The 16,058-nt window shown below is 40.5% G+C and overlaps 2 protein-coding genes across 3 annotated transcripts in view; one reads left to right on the forward strand and one right to left on the reverse strand.

The window, feature by feature from the left end:
- The window catches only part of WDR19 (WD repeat domain 19), a 93,113-nt gene extending 88,833 nt beyond the window's left edge, over positions 1-4,280 (forward strand). The window contains exon 37 of one of the 2 annotated variants that reach the window (XM_033214006.1): positions 3,964-4,280. The gene's annotated coding sequence lies outside the window, so the exon portion shown is untranslated. The remainder of the gene's footprint in view (positions 1-3,963) is intronic. The other variant, XM_033214007.1, reaches the window with a different exon arrangement.
- A 7,664-nt stretch (positions 4,281-11,944) lies between these two features.
- The window catches only part of RFC1 (replication factor C subunit 1), a 79,073-nt gene continuing 74,959 nt past the window's right edge, over positions 11,945-16,058 (reverse strand). Inside the window, 2 exon segments of the mRNA XM_033214009.1 lie at positions 11,945-13,336; positions 14,352-14,543. Coding sequence (XP_033069900.1) covers positions 13,253-13,336; positions 14,352-14,543 — 276 coding nt within the window. The 3' untranslated portion in view covers positions 11,945-13,252.

Genomic DNA, 16,058 nt, shown 5'->3' on the forward strand with positions numbered 1-16,058 from the left:
TCTCTTCAGGGTCTCACAAGGCTATAATCATAGTGTTGGTTGGAGCTGCAATCTTATCTGAAGTCTTTTTCTAGTCTGTTGGGTTTTGTTTTCTTTGGGGACGGTGGGGGAAGATTCTGATCTTTATGGTCAGAGGACTGAAGCCCTTAGCTCCTACAGGCAGTTTCCTGACATGTGACCCTCCCCACAACATGAAACTGCTTCAAGTCCAGTGTAAGGTCATCTCTCATATTTACAATCTCTCCCTTCAGGGAAAGTCTGGACCCTATTATAAAGGGTTCACCTGATTAGTGAAGCCCACGACAAACTCTCTTTTGATAATTCAGAGTCCATTGATTGGGACCTTAACTACATCTGCAAATTCCTTTATCTCTATCATATAATTGAACCTAATATGGTTATTATCACATCATATCACAAGCCCTGCCCACACTCAAGAGGAAGGTATTACACAGGATAAGTATCACTGGGTATGGGAAATTTAGGGACCATCCTAGAATCTGCCTATTACAACAGTTACATTGATTCTGTAGATCATTTTGAGAACTGACATCTTTAACAACAGTCTGCCAGTCTATGAATATGGTATATCTCTACATTTATTTAGATCTTTTTCAATTACTCATCACTATTTTGCAGGGTTTTTTGTTTGTTTTTGAGATGGAGTTTCAACTCTTGTCACCCAGGCCAGAGTGCAATGGTGCAATCTCGGCTCACTGCAACCTCTGCCTTCCAGGTTCAAGCCATTCTCCTGCCTCAGCCCCTCGAGTAGCTAGGATTACAGGCGCCCACCACCATGTCCAGCTAATTTTTGTATTTTTAGTAGAGACGGGGTTTCACCACGTTGGCCAGGCTGGTCTGGGACTCCTGACTTCAGGTGATCCACCTGCCTCAGCCTCCCAAAGTGCTGGGATTACAGGTGTGAGCCACCGTGCCCGGTCTATTTTGCAGTTTTGAATAAAGAAGTCTTTCGTTAAATTTATTTCTAAATAATTTGGGGAGATTTTAATACTAAATGAAATTTATTTTTTTTCATTTCCTAATTGTTTACATAGGAAAGTGCAGTTAATTTTTATATATTGACCTTGCATCCTGTAACCTTTCTAAATTGACTTATGTCTAGTAGTTGTACTGTAGAATCCTTCAGATTTTCTGTGTAGTCATTTACAAATAAAAAAAAATGTACTCATCTTTCCAATCTTTATAACTTTCATTTTTCTTCTTATATGCACTTGCTAGGACCTCCTCTACAATGTTGTATAATAGTACAGTCGCCGGGCGCGGTGGCTCAAGCCTGTAATCCCAGCACTTTGGGAGGCCGAGACGGGCGGATCACGAGGTCAGGAGATCGAGACCATCCTGGCTAACACGGTGAAACCCCGTCTCTACTAAAAAAATACAAAAAACTAGCCGGGCGAGGTGGCAGGCGCCTGTAGTCCCAGCTACTCGGGAGGCTGAGGCAGGAGAATGGCGTAAACCCGGGAGGCGGAGCTTGCAGTGAGCTGAGGTCCAGCCACTGCACTCCAGCCCAGGCGACAGAGCAAGACTCCGTCTCCAAAAAATAAATAAATAAATAAAATTAAAATAATAGTACAGTCAACATCCTTGTCTTGTTCTCAGTGTTGGAGGAAGGCATTTAGTATTTCACTATCGTGATGTAAGGTTTTTCAGAGTCTCCTAACAAATTGTGGAAGTTTCTTTCTAGTTTACTAGGTGACAGATTTTGTCAAATGCTTTTTTTCTATCAATTGAGATGATATGGCTTTTCCCCTTTAATCCATTTATATGGTAAGTTATATTGATTTTCAAGTGTGAAAGCCAACTTTTATTCTGGAGATAAACTCACTTGATCATGATGTATTATCCTAATGCTGGATTATTTTGCTAATATATTGAGAATATTGTGTCTGTGTTCATGAGGGATACTGGTTTGCAGTTTTCCTCTGTTGTGATTCTTTTTTTTCGAGTGTTATCATAAGGCTGAATTTAGGTCTACAATTTTGTTACTTGTTTTTTATTTGTCCTATCCACTTTTTGTTCAGTTCCTCTTGTCTTGCCTTCTATTTGACTAAATATTTTTTCGTATTTCATTTGATTCTTCTATTTTTTACCTATGTCTTTGCAAAATTTTGTACTTGATTAATATCCTATTATATATATATATACACACACACACAAATATACATATGTACACATTCTAAATCCTGTAATACAATGATATAATTTTTCTTTAGTTGTGTCTTTTTAAAGGAAATTATAAAGAAAAAAAATACAATGTAGCTTTACATTTACCCACATTTATAATTTCCATGTTATTCCTGCCTGAATCCAAGTTTCCATATGGTATTATTTCCTTTCAGCCTGAAGTACTTCCTTTGACATTTCTTACATGTACAGGTTTGCTGGTGACTTCTTCTCTGTCTTTATTTTCCTTCATTTTTGAGGATATTTTAGCTTGATATGCAATTCTGAGGTTTTCTTAAAGCACTTTCACAATTGTCTCCAATATCAAACTTCATTGTTCCCTTGAGTTTACTGGTTTCTTTGTGGCTACATTCAAGGCATTCTTTATTTTTGGCATTCAAATTTTCCAGAATTTTGACTATACTTGCCTGGATGTGGTTTTTAAATTTTTTTAACTTAGGATTTCCTAGAATTCTTGAATCTGTATATTTTTTCCTCAATTGGGACATTTTGAGCCATTATTTCTTCAAATACTTTCTCTATCCCTTTCTATCTTGTCATTCTGGAACTCCAGTAATATCTGTGACTACTTGATATCTAAAGTCACTAAAGTTCTTTCCTCTTTTTTCTCTGTTCATATTGGGTAGTTTTGATCTATATTCTAGCTCACTGACCTTCTAATTTTTTTTTTGAGACGGGGTCTCCCTCTGTTGCCTGGGCTGGGGTGCAGGGCCACAATAATTGTTCACTGCAGCCTCAAACTCCTGGGCTCAAATGACCTTCCTGCCTCAGCCTTCCAGGTAGCTAGGACTACAGGCACGTGCCACCTTTTTTTTTTTTAAGAGATGGAGTCTCACTATGTTGCCCAGGCTGGTCTTGAACTCCTGGACTCAAGTGATCCTCTCACCTCAGCCTCCCAAAGTGTTGGGATAACAGGTGTGAGCGACCATTCCTGGCCTTCTAAAGACAAAAAAAATTCAGATTTTGTCACAAGTTTCTAACTGTTATCTATGGGAAGATTAAACTGCAAGTGGAACTTTGTATTTTTAAAAAACGTCCACAGAACCTCTCCACACACTATCACGGCATTAGATACTGCTTTACAGAAAACTTCAAGGAACCAGACCATGGTACATCATAGCTCCTTGCAGTATGTCTTCACTGAGTTATGACTGTGCACTGTCCTATAGCCAGGCACAGAGCCTGTGCTCCTAGTCCCAGCTACTCAGGAGGCTGAGGCGTGAGGATCACTTGAGCCCAGGAGTTCAGGGCTCTAGGAGACTATGATCATGCCTATGAAGAGCCACAGTAATCCAGCCTGGGCAATGTAACAAGACCCCATCTCCTAGGAAAAAAAAAAAAAAAAAAAGACACACACACACACAGTCACTGTAAGCATCCTTATACAGTGAATACTGGTTGAAGCTGTTGTTCACTGGCTTTTAAACAAATATAACTGTTTAATTTCAGGAAAATTTTTCCTACAAATTAATTTCTGAGCACTTTACATTCGTTCTTCCCAGTGAGGTGGCTGTTATCAGCATGCTTACTTCATTACAAAGGCTCAAGAGCTTGCCCACACAATTTGAGTCAGTTGGCAAGGCTAGTACCGAAACTTGATGCAGATTACAGACTAGAGATTTCCAACTTGAATGTTTCCTGTTCCACATTCTAGAAACGGGCAAAAAAAATTCTTTGTAATATGTTTGGCTTTATTACTAAATGCTAGCCATTATTTGAAACGCTTCTAGAGGCATGTGTTCTGTTTGTCCTTTCTAGATACAATGCTCCTGAGAAGACAGCATTTTCCACAGGAGGCTGTTTCCTCCCCTGGTGGATTTAAGAGACGGTCCTTTCTGGATACAGAGAAATGAACCAACAGTGACCTCTCCAGGTCGGCACTTCCCACTTCCGTACAGTGGCAAAACGATGACGTGTAACCTTGCTGTTTATTGTACTTTGTATATTTCCTCTTCAAAGTCTTACACACTCTATCCTCTGCACACTTAATAGTAACCTATGACATAATTGTAAATATTCAGCTTTTTGATAACTTTTGTATTTTGAAATACTTTAAAATAAAATTGTTGACTAGATGTTTTATCTAGATAATAAAATATCTAATCATTTGTGACATTTTCCTGGATTTGGAGACAGAAAAAGAGATAAAGGTAGCTCTGAAGGACATTGTCAAGTTTGGGCAACACAGATGTGAACAGTGTAAAAAGCTTGAAATGAGAAGTTTATACAAATCACAGCAAGAAGCAATTAATTAGGAAATCAAAATATAGGAAATTAGGAAAACCAGTCTTGTAAAGAATGAATGAAACTATCAGCTTATATCTGCCAAATCATTCTACTGCATACTACAGAATTCCCATCACAAAATTAAGTCATTTGACTACCCCTGAAAACATACATTATTTGGAATCTTCTCTGAGACTGCGTGAAGATTCTTTCCCCATATCACCCATACAGCACACACCATCAGTACACACACACACTCTGTCTCTCCAAGGGAGTCCATACTTTTCCCACATCAGTACTTGCTTCCTAGGCCATCCAAGGCCAGTCACCAAAGTGAGCAGCTGATAGAAATGAGTCAGGGAGTCAACTGTGAATGAATCCGATGATATTTTACAGTATGGCCCCAGCAACCTGAGCATTACAGTGGTACCCACGGGCCTAAGCTAGGGCCCAAGGTGCCAGTAATGTTGTATAGCATCAAGTATCCCACCTGCATGATGCTTCCAGCTTTAGGACCTGTCCTTCCCTCCCAATGACCAGCCAGAGAACAGGCCAGAGGCCTTGGCTTTACTAAGTGGTACAAAGTTATTATCATAAAACCTACCCACAGTCCCCTGCTTCCTCTAATATGCCTGGAGGTATATTGTAAGGCTGTAGAAATAAGAACCACAGGCACCTAGGACTGTGAGGGTGGGTAGATTCTACGTTGGGAGTTACAGGCCTTAGACTTTCACCCATGAGCATACTCATACTGGAGCTTGTTTAGGAAGCCACTCATACTAGTACAAATAATCTACCCCATCAATAACTTTAAGAGATCAAACCATGGTGCTACATAACTGCCAACATTTAACAAGATGAAGGATAAAGCCGAATGATTTGTAAGTAACAAAATGGTTGTGCAGGTTTGTTACATATGTATACATGTGCCATGTTGGTGTGCTGCACCCATTAACTCGTCATTTACATTAGGTATATCTCCTAATGCTATCCCTCTCCCCTCCCCCCTCCCCACAATACGACCCGGTGTGTGATGTTCCCCTTCCTGTATCCAAGTGATCTCATTGTTCAATTCCCACCTATGAGTGAGAACATGCGGTATCTGGTTTTCTGTTCTTGCGATAGTTTGCTGAGAATGATGGTTTCCAGCTGCATCCATGTCCCTACAAAGGACACAAACTCATCCTTTTTTATGGCTGCATAGTATTCCATGGTGTGTATGTGCCACATTTTCTTAATCCACTCTGTCACTGATGGACATTTGGGTTGATTCCAAGTCTTTGCTATTGTGAACAGTGCCGCAATAAACATATGCATGCATGTGTCTTTATAGCAGCATGACTTATAATCCTTTGGGTATATCCCCAATAATGGGATGGCTGGGTCAAATGATATTTCTAGTTCTAGATCCTTGAGGAATCGCCACACTGTTTTCCACAATGGTTGAACTAGTTTACAGTCCCACCAACAGTGTAAAAGTGTTCCTATTTCTCCACACCTTCTCCAGCACCTGTTTCCTGATTTTTTAATGATTGCCATTCTAACTGGTGTGAGATGGTATCTCATTGTGGTTTTGATTTGCATTTCTCTGATGGCGAGTGATGATGAGCATTTTTTCATGTGTCTGTTGGCTCTATGAACGTCTTCTTTTGAGAAGTGTCTGTTCATATCCTTTGCCCACTTTTTGATGGAGTTGTTTTTTTCTTGTAAATTTGATTGAATTCTTTATAGGTTCTGGATATTAGCCCTTTGTCAGATGATTGCAAAAATTTTCTCCCATTCTGTAGGTTGCCTGTTCACTCTGATGGTAGTTTCTTTTGCTGTGCAGAAGCTCTTTAGTTTAATTAGATCCCATTTGTCAATTTTGGCTTTTGTTGCCGTTGCTTTTGGTGTTTTAGACATGAAGTCCTTGCCCATGCCTATGTCCTGAATGGTATTACCTAGGTTTTCTTCTAAGGTTTTTATGGTATTAGGTCTAACATTTAAGTCTCTAATCCATCTTGAATTAATTTTCCTACAAGGAGTAAGGAAAGGATCCAGTTTCAGCCTTCTACTTATGGCTAACCAATTTTCCCAGCACCATTTATTAAATAGGGAATCCTTTCCCCATTTCTTGTTTTTCTCAGGTGTATCAAAGATCAGATGGCTGTAGATGTGTGGTGTTACTTCTGAGGGCTCTGTTCTGTTCCATTGGTCTATATCTCTGTTTTGGTACCAGTACCATGCTGTTTTGGTTGCTGTAGCCTTGTAGTATAGTTTGAAGTCAGGTAGCGTGATGCTTCCAGCTTTGTTCTTTTGGCTTAGGATTGTCTTGGCAATGCGGGGTCTTTTTTGGTTCCATATGAACTTTAAAGCAGTTTTTTCCAATTCTGTGAAGAAAGTCATTGGTGGCTTAATGGGGATGGCATTGAATCTATAAATTACCTTGGGCAGTATGGCCATTTTCACAATATTGATTCTTCCTATCCATGAGCATGGTATGTTCTTACATTTGTATCCTCTTTTATGTCACTGAGCAGTGGTTTGCAGTTCTCCTTGAAGAGGTCCTTTACATCCCTTGTAAGTTGGATTCCTAGGTATTTTATTCTCTTTGAAGCAATTGTGAATGGGAGTTCATTCATGATTTGGCTCTCTGTTTGTCTGTTACTGGTGTATAAGAATGCTTGTGATTTTTGCACATTGATTTTGTGTCCTGAGACTTTGCTGAAGTTCCTTATCAGCTTAAGGAGATTTTGGGCTGAGACAATGGGGTTTTCTAAATATACAATCGTGCCATCTGCAAACAGGGACAATTTGACTTCTTCTTTTCCTAACTGAATACCCTTTATTTCTTTCTCTTGCCTGATTGCCCTAGCCAGAACTTCCAACACTATGTTGAATAGGAGTGGTGAGAGAGGGCATCCCTGTCTTGTGCCAGATTTCAAAGGGAATGCTTCCAGTTTCTGCCCATTCAGTATGATATTGGCTGTGGGTTTGTCATAAATAGCTCTTATGATTTTGAGATATGTTCCATCAATACTGAATTTATTTTTTGAGAGTTTTTAGAATGAAGGGCTGTTGAATTTTGTCAAAGGCCTTTTCTGCATCTATTGCGATAACCATATGGTTTTTGTCTTTGGTTCTGTTTATATGCTGGATTACATTTATTGATTTGCGTATGTTCAATCAGCCTTGCATCCCAGGGATGAAGACCACTTGATCATGGTGGATAAGCTTTTTGATGTGCTGCTGGATTTGGTTTGCCAGTATTTTATTGAGGATTTTTGCATCGATGTTCATCAGGGATATTGGTCTAAAATTCTTTTTTTGTTGTATCTCTGTCACGCTTTGGTATCAGGATGATGTTGGCCTCGTAAAATGAGTTAGAGAGGATTCCCTCTTTTTCTATTGATTGGAATAGTTTCAGAAGGAATGGTACCAACTCCTCCTTGTACCTCTGGTAGAATCCGGCTGTGAATCTGTCTGGTCCTGGACTTTTTTTGGTTGGTAGGCTATTAATTGTTGCCTCAATTTCAGAGCCTGCTATTGGTCTATTCAGGGATTCAACTTCTTCCTGGTTTAGTCTTGGGAGAGTGTAAGTGTCCAGGAAATTATCCATCTCTTCTAGGTTTTCTAGTTTATTTGCGTAGAGGTGTTTACAGTATTCTCTGATGGTAGTTTGTATTTCTGTGGGGTCAGTGGTGATATCCCCTTTATCATTTTTTATTGCGTCCATTTGATTCTTCTCTCTTTTCTTATTAATCTTGCTAGCGGTCTATCAATTTTGGTGATCTTTTCAAAAAACCAGCTCCTGGATTCATTGATTTTTTGGAGGGTTTTTTGTGTCTCTATCTCCTTCAGTTCTGCTCTGATCTTGGTTATTTCTTGCCTTCTGCTAGCTTCTGAATGTGTTTGCTCTTGCTTCTCTAGTTCCTTTAATTGATGTTAGGGTGTCAATTTTAGATCTTTCCTGCTTTCTCTTGTGGACATAAATTTCCCTCTACACACTGCTTTAAATGTGTCCCAGAGATTCTGGTATGTTGTATCTTTGTTCTCATTGGTTTCAAAGAACATCTTTATTTCTGCCTTCATTTCGTTATGTACCCAGTAGTCATTCAGGAGCAGGTTGTTCAGTTTCCATGCAGTTGAGCGGTTTTGATTGAGTTTCTTAGTCCTGAGTTCTAGTTTGATTGCACTGTGGTCTGAGAGACAGTTTGTTATAATTTCTGTTCTTTTACATTTGCTGAGGAGTGCTTTACTTCCAACTATGTGGTCAATTTTGGAATAAGTGCGATGTGGTGCTGAGAAGAATGTATATTCTGTTGACTTGGGGTGGAGAGTTCTGTAGATGTCTATTAGGTCCGCTTGGTGCAGAGTTGAGTTCAATACCTGGATATCCTTGTTAACTTTCTGTCTTGTTGATCTGTCTAATGTTGACAGTGGGGTGTTAAAGTCTCCCATTATTATTGTATGGAAGTCTAAATCTCTTTGTAAGTCTCTAAGGACTTGCTTTATGAATCTGGGTGCTCCTGTATTGAGTGCATATATATTTAGGTTAGCTCTTCCTGATGAATTGATCCCTTTACCATTATGTAATGGCCTTCTTTGTCTCTTTTGATCTTTGATGGTTTAAAGTCTGTTTTATCAGAGACTAGGATTGCAACCCCTGCTTTTTGTGTGTGTGTGTTTTCCATTTGCTTGGTAGATCTTCCTCCATCCCTTTATTTTGAGCCTATGAGTGTCTCTGCATGTGAGATGGGTCTCCTGAATACAGCAAACTGATGGGTCTTGACTCTTTATCCAATTTGCCAGTCTGTGTCTTTTAATTGGACCAGAGTCCATTTACATTTAAGGTTAATATTGTTATGTGTGAACTTGATCCTGTCATTAAGATATTAGCTGGTTATTTTGCTTGCTAGTTGATGCAGTTTCTTCCTAGCATTGATGGACTTTACATTTTGACATGTTTTTGCAATGGTTGGTACTGGTTGTTCCTTTCCATGTTTAGTGCTTCCTTCAGGATCTCTTGTACGGCAGGCCTGGTGGTGACAAAATCTCTAAGCATTTGCTTGTCTGTAAAGGATTTTATTTCTCCTTCACTTATGAAACTTAGTTTGGCTGGATATGAAATTCTGGGTTTAAAATTCTTTTAAGAATGTTGAATATCGGCCCCCACTCTCTTCTGGCTTGGAGAGTTTCTGCCGAGAGATCTGCTGTTAGTCTGATGGGCTTCCCTTTGTGTGTAACCCGACCTTTCTCTCTGGCTGCCCTTAACATTTTTTCCTTCATTTCAACTTTGGTCAATCTGACAATTATGTGTCTTGGAGTTGCTCTTCTCAAGGAGTATCTTTGTGGCATTCTCTGCATTTCCTGAATTTGAATGTTGGCCTGCCTTACCAGGTTGGGGAAGTTCTCCTGGATGATATCCTGCAGAGTGTTTTCCAACTTGGTTCCATTTTCCCCATCACTTTTTCAGGCACACCAATCAGACGTAGATTTGGTCTTTTCACATAATCCCATATTTCTTGAAGGCTTTGTTCATTTTGTTTTACTCCTTTTTCTCTACACTTCTCTTCTCGCTTCATTTCATTCATTTGATCTTCAATCGCTGATACTCTTTCTTTCTTCCAGTCGATTGAGTCGGTTACTGAAGCTTGTGCATTTGTCACATAGTTCTCATGTTATGGTTTTCATCTCTATCAGTTCTTTTAAGGTCTTCTTTGCATTGATAATTCTAGTTATCCATTCATCCATTCTTTTTTCAAGGTTTTTAGTTTCTTTGCACTGGTTATGTAGTTTCTCCTTTAGCTCTGAGACGTTTGATCAACTGAAGCCTTCTTCTCTCGTCAGTCATTCTCTGTCCAGCTTTGTTCCGTTGCTGGCGATGAGCTGCGTTCCTTTGGAGGGGGAGATGCGCTCTGATTTTTTGAATTTCCAGCTTTTCTGCATTGCTTTTTCCCCATCTTTGTGGTTTTATCTGCCTTTGGTCTTTGATGATGGTGACGTACTGATGGGGTTTTGGTGTGGGTGTCCTGTCTGTTTGTTAGTTTTCCTTCTGACAGTCAGGACCCTCAGCTGTAGATCTGTTGGAGTTTGCTTGAGGCCCACTCCAGACTGTTTGCCTGGGTATCAGCAACGGAGGCTGCAGAAAATAGAATATTGCTGAACAGCAAGTGTTGCTGTGTGATTCTTGCTCTGGAAGCTTCGTCTCAGGGGTGTACCCCGCCATGTGAGGTGTGAGGTGTCGGTCTGCACCTAGTGGGGGATGTCTCCCAGTCAGGCTACTCAGGGGTCAGGGACCCACTTGAGCAGGCAGTCTGTCCGTTCTCAGATCTCAACCTCTGTGCTGGGAGATCCACTGCTCTCTTCAAAGCTGTCAGGGGCATTTACCTCTGCTGAGGTTTTCTGCTGCTTTTTGTTTAGCTATGCCCTGTCCCCAGAGGAGGAGTCTACCGAGGCAGGCCGGCCTCCTTGAGCAGTGGTGGGCTCCACCCAATTCGAGCTTCCCAGCGGCTTTGTTTACCTACTTAAGCCTCAGCAATGGCAGGCGCCCCTCCCCCAGCCTCACTGCCGCCTTGCAGTTAGATCTCAGACTGCGGTGCTAGCAATGAGGGAGGCTCCGTGGGCATGGGACCCTCTGGGCCAGGTGTGGGATATAATCTCCTGGTGTGCCGTTTGCTAAGACCCTTGGTAAAGTACAGTATTAGGGTGGGAGTTACCCGATTTTCCAGGTGTTATGTGTCTCAATTTCCTTTGGCTAGGAAAAGGAATTCCCTTCCCCCTTGCACTTCCCAGGTGAGGCGATGCCTCGCTCTGCTTCAGCTCTCACTCATCGGGCTGCACCCGCAGACCAGCGCCAACTGTCTGACACACCCCGGTGAGATGAACCCGGTACCTCAGTTGAAAATGCAGAAATCACCCGTCTTCTGTGTCGCTCACACTAGGAGCTGGAGGCTGGAGCTGTTCCTATTCGGCCATCCAAGTATATAGTTTTATGCTGCAAAGATACCACGTGGCATCAAGTGGCTCCAAAAGACCACATCACTGGTGGCTCCAATGAAGACTCAACCCCAATGCAGACCATTCCGATTCACATCCAAACTGCTGCAGAACCACCAACTGCCTCCTTCCATGAATCTCAGTCATTCACCTCATGGTCACGAGGGCTTAAAAGAGGAATCAGACAGACCTATGCCATCCTCATAAAGGGCGTATTTACAATTTCTAATTCTAAAAGAAATGCTATTTATTTACACACATATTATCCCAATCTTGTGTTTAAAACATTTAAAATTATAAACAAAATCATAATGAACAAGTGAAGGACACTATGCCGCATCCTGGCTGCATAGAGATTCAAGTCCCTCCCCTGGGGGCTGCAGAAGAACTAGGGAGACAAGACTTGCATATCCAAAAGGCATAGAAATGGAACATGAATAGGAAAGCCAGCCTCACCCTACTGGTGAGAAAACCTTTCCCAAACCAGAAAAGTTTCAAGACAGACTTTAACAAAGACAGGGTCATGACTCAGCAGGCAAGGGCTTAGGCAATGTTTTATTTCCATAATGAATTAATCTCCAAAAAGGACATTTTTCACACTGGTAAATACAGTTTAAATGACTCAAGAACTTTGTCTCATCACCCAAACAAGACTACCAGTTCCGTAAAGCATGGAATACGATCCTTATTTTACATTCATTTTAGTATATACCTCACAGAGGTAGCACAGACCTCTGAGCATTTACCAACAAGATTAAAAAATAGCTAGACATCTAAATTCTAGGCTAGGTCCACAGCCTCAGGGCCACTCAATACATTCGGTTATAGGAATAACCCAAACTTCCAACAGGGTTTGTGGAAGCCATCACAGGACGGGACTAGATCTCCCAGGGGCAAAGTGAATGAAAGCCAATGTTCATTTTGTCCCCCACCCTAGTGAACTTAAGAGCCTGACCCAGCCTGGTTCCTACTGGTTTGAACCTGATGGGTTGAGACTCCTGAAGAATAAGAATGTCTGAGAATCTTCTGCAGCCCCCCACACTGCAAAGTCCCATAACAGACCTCTCCTTGAAATCCGATTCACAGCAGAGACGTGGTCAGCACACACAGAGGGAGTGAGGCTGGGAATCCCAAGTTCTGACTCCTCGACTGCCAATGTTATGTTTCACACAACAGGTGAGTAAGGAATACAGTGAGCTTTTTAATTCAATCATTTGCAAATTAATAAGGAAGTAATATACCAACATAATATTTTGCTGTACAAGATGACAATCTTAAAAAGAATTTGTACATGTATCATGTGGAACATTTTTATTCCTAATTTATATTTTGAAAGATATCTGACAATGTACAAAGAATACCCAGTTCTAGGTGATGACTGTTTTGTGTAATCATTTATTTACAAAATTTCACCACATAATAGGAACTACCTTTAAAAAAAAAATCAGCATTGGTCCTATAAAGGCCATTAGGATAAATTCTTAAGCCTACAAAAGACGCCTTAGTACTACTGCTCCCAGGCTCAATATCATTAACTAAAATCTGACTCCAAGGCCCAGGTGTAGTTTCTAGTTCCAATTCTACAGTCATTCAAAAGCACATCTAACTAGATTGACAAGGGACAGTAGAGGACCCAAGCAGTCCTATCAACCTCTATAAGAGGTGTACATAAGCCTACTGCTCATACCCTTCTAGCCATACCACCCTTTATTTATAATGGGACACCAGGTCATCCCATTATGCTAAAACATGGTTGCTCTGGGAAAAAACAAGGCTTTCTCTAGACCAGCTGGACTGGCCAGGAGGGAGAGTAAAAAGTGGCTGTCGCTAGTGAAAAATTGTTTCATTTCTTCGAATTTTTTCCTTTTCCTTTTCTGGGCTCCTTATCTTTTTCTGGTTTTGAAGGCTTTGAAGGTTTTGTCTTTTTCTGTTAGGGGGAGGGAGAAGATAACAAAATAGTTAATAGCTGTGTTTATGAGTAAATGAAATAAGTTCATCTCTACAACAAATCTAATCTTTACCTGCAACTTAATTAAAGAAGGGAGGCTGCAAACATCAAGATCTGGAACTACTGTGACCCATGAAGCGCTTACTTTCAAGCAACAACTGCGCTACTTACAGCCTTTAAAAGCTGGCAGTAAAAACTGAGAGAGTATTTAGAATTTAGAACTAAGATCTGTTCCCCATGTAAGGCAGTTTCTTGGATTTAGAACAGAGGTACACTTAGAAAACACAAAATAAGCAAGAGATAATTGACAAATAGGGTAATGTTTAGATGAAGAATTTCCTCTTCTTTCAGTTTCAGATTAGAGGTGTAAACACAGTCATTTTGTGAAAGCAGAAGAGAGGGAGAGAGGGAGGCCACCCCTTAGGGTCTACATGAGCCACAGTGAAGAAGGCCACTATTCCCACTCCTGCATATAGAAAACAGAAACGAAGGGCAAGCAGCACCACACCCAGCAAAGGACAGGGGAGGATCGGACGAGGTTCCTTGGCTCAACCAGCTGTAAAGAGCAGGCTGATACCACAGTTGGCTTTCATCTTTCCCATCAAAAGACAAGAATGTTTTGCTCTGAGAAGCTTCTACAAAGCAGTTTAGTGGCTATAGCAAAACATACACAACAGAAGAAACTGTTTTGTTAAAAACATTTTTCTTGAAAGCATATACCAATGGCCAGATAAATAAAAATGGTACTTCTTCTAACAGAACATATGGCCATCAAAATCATGGCCCATTTTCTTGCCGTTTGGTTCTTCGACTACTATAAGAAACTGTTTATAAAAATGAAATCTCTACCTTCTCCACCCTCAACCATGATGAACAAAAAAACTTAGAAGTATTTTCAATTTATTCTGCCATGTGCTGAAAAGGCCCTATTATTCACCAGGCAAGGAAAGATCATCTATTTTGAGGTTCTCCTGTCAGTGGCTTAAAATACTACCTTGATCATGGCATCAGTTTCTATAGCATCTTGGTCTTTGTCATCAGATTGAGAGTCATCTTCATTTAACTCTTCATTGTATTCCGAATCCAGGGATGGGCTTGTGCTGTGTCTAGATGCCTTTATAGCTTGAAGTGAATATGGAGTAAGGTGGGCTTCCTTATTGTAAGCTCTTGTGAAGGCTGCTTTCACCTACATGAAAGGAGTAGATGGAGTTTTTAAAAATCTAAGTCCCAAACAATTATTTTAAACTCTGGAAGCCTAAAGAGACCCTGAGGGCCCCTTGCAACTGTTTGCAAAGTATTTATGTATATACATGTAAATCTAAGTATGTGCATTTTTCTATGGATAAGTTCCGTATTTTTCATAACATTCTTAACAGAGCCCATGACAAAAAAGACTGAAGGCCGGCGGGCTCACACCTCTCCATGAGAATCTTGAACCCAGGAGGTAGAGGTTGCAGTGAGCTGAGATCGTGCCATTGCACTCCAAGTTGGGTGACAGAGTGAGATTCTGTCTAAAAAAAAAAAAGTATTTGGGAACTTTAGGCAAACAAACAAACAAAAGGTCACTTCAAGTCATCACGTTTACCTATTCAGCATTCTCCACATTTCTACAAAGTAGTAAGCAAAGTTAGTCAGTGAATCAGTAAATCAAAAAGGGGCTTGGCTGGGTGCTGTGGCTCATGCCTGTAATCCCAGCACTTCGCGAGGCCAAAGCAGGCAGATCACATAAGGCCAGGAGTTCGAGACCAGCCTGGCCAACACGGGGAAACCCTGTCTCTACTAAAAATACAAAACTTGACCAGGCGTGATGGAGCACACCTGTAATGCCAGCTACTTGGGAGGCTGAGGCAGGAGAATCGCTTGAACCTGAGAGGTGGAGGTTGCAGTAAGCCAAGATCATACCACTGCCGTTCAGCCTGAGCAAAGGAATGAGACTGTCTCCAAAAAAGAAAAGAAAAGAAAAAGAAAAAAAAAAGTGGGGGGAGCTCATCATAAGATATAAGTTGGCCTTTAATTTCCACAAAACACAAGATACCTTTTCCATAATAATAGTAGTAGTTACTTCAAAATACTACGAAACTTGAAAGTCTTACCTTCAAGCTTCTAATCATAATTCCTGAATTAGTCCATGAATTCTAACAACAGATGTCTGCTGTGAGAATTTACTGATAACCATAAAGTCGGGTCAAAATTCTGGAGAGGGGAAACTAGAGAGACTGAGTCTTCTAAACGCATTCATTATGCAGGTGCAAGAGTTGGGTACTGGATGTTACATATTCATGATGTCTCACTTTAGTTTTTTTGTGCTCATTATAAGAAAAGCAGGGATATATTATTACAGGGAAGATTATCCAACTGGAATAAATGCTGAATCCACAGATTAGGTAGGCTAAGAAAATTTATACAAATCCTCAGCCAATAAACACATTTTATTTTTACGACCCATTACCACCAGAGCTCACAGCTCAACTTTTAATTCCCTAGGCTCATCCTCTCACCCTTTATAAAGAATATATTTATATTTGCTCCTCAAATTTCACTTCTTGTTTTTCTACTGAGCATAAAGCAAATATAAAAATACAAATTGTAAAGTCAAGTCCAGAAGTCTACTCTTAATACTGCATTCAAATAGTATCTATGGAAAATATAGGTCATAAGAAGCAACAAGCATTTAAGGGGAAAAAGAAGTAAATCTTTTTAT

The sequence above is a fragment of the Trachypithecus francoisi genome, unplaced genomic scaffold (assembly GCF_009764315.1).
Source record: "Trachypithecus francoisi isolate TF-2019V2 unplaced genomic scaffold, Tfra_2.0 Lachesis_group1, whole genome shotgun sequence".
Taxonomy (NCBI): domain Eukaryota; kingdom Metazoa; phylum Chordata; class Mammalia; order Primates; family Cercopithecidae; genus Trachypithecus; species Trachypithecus francoisi.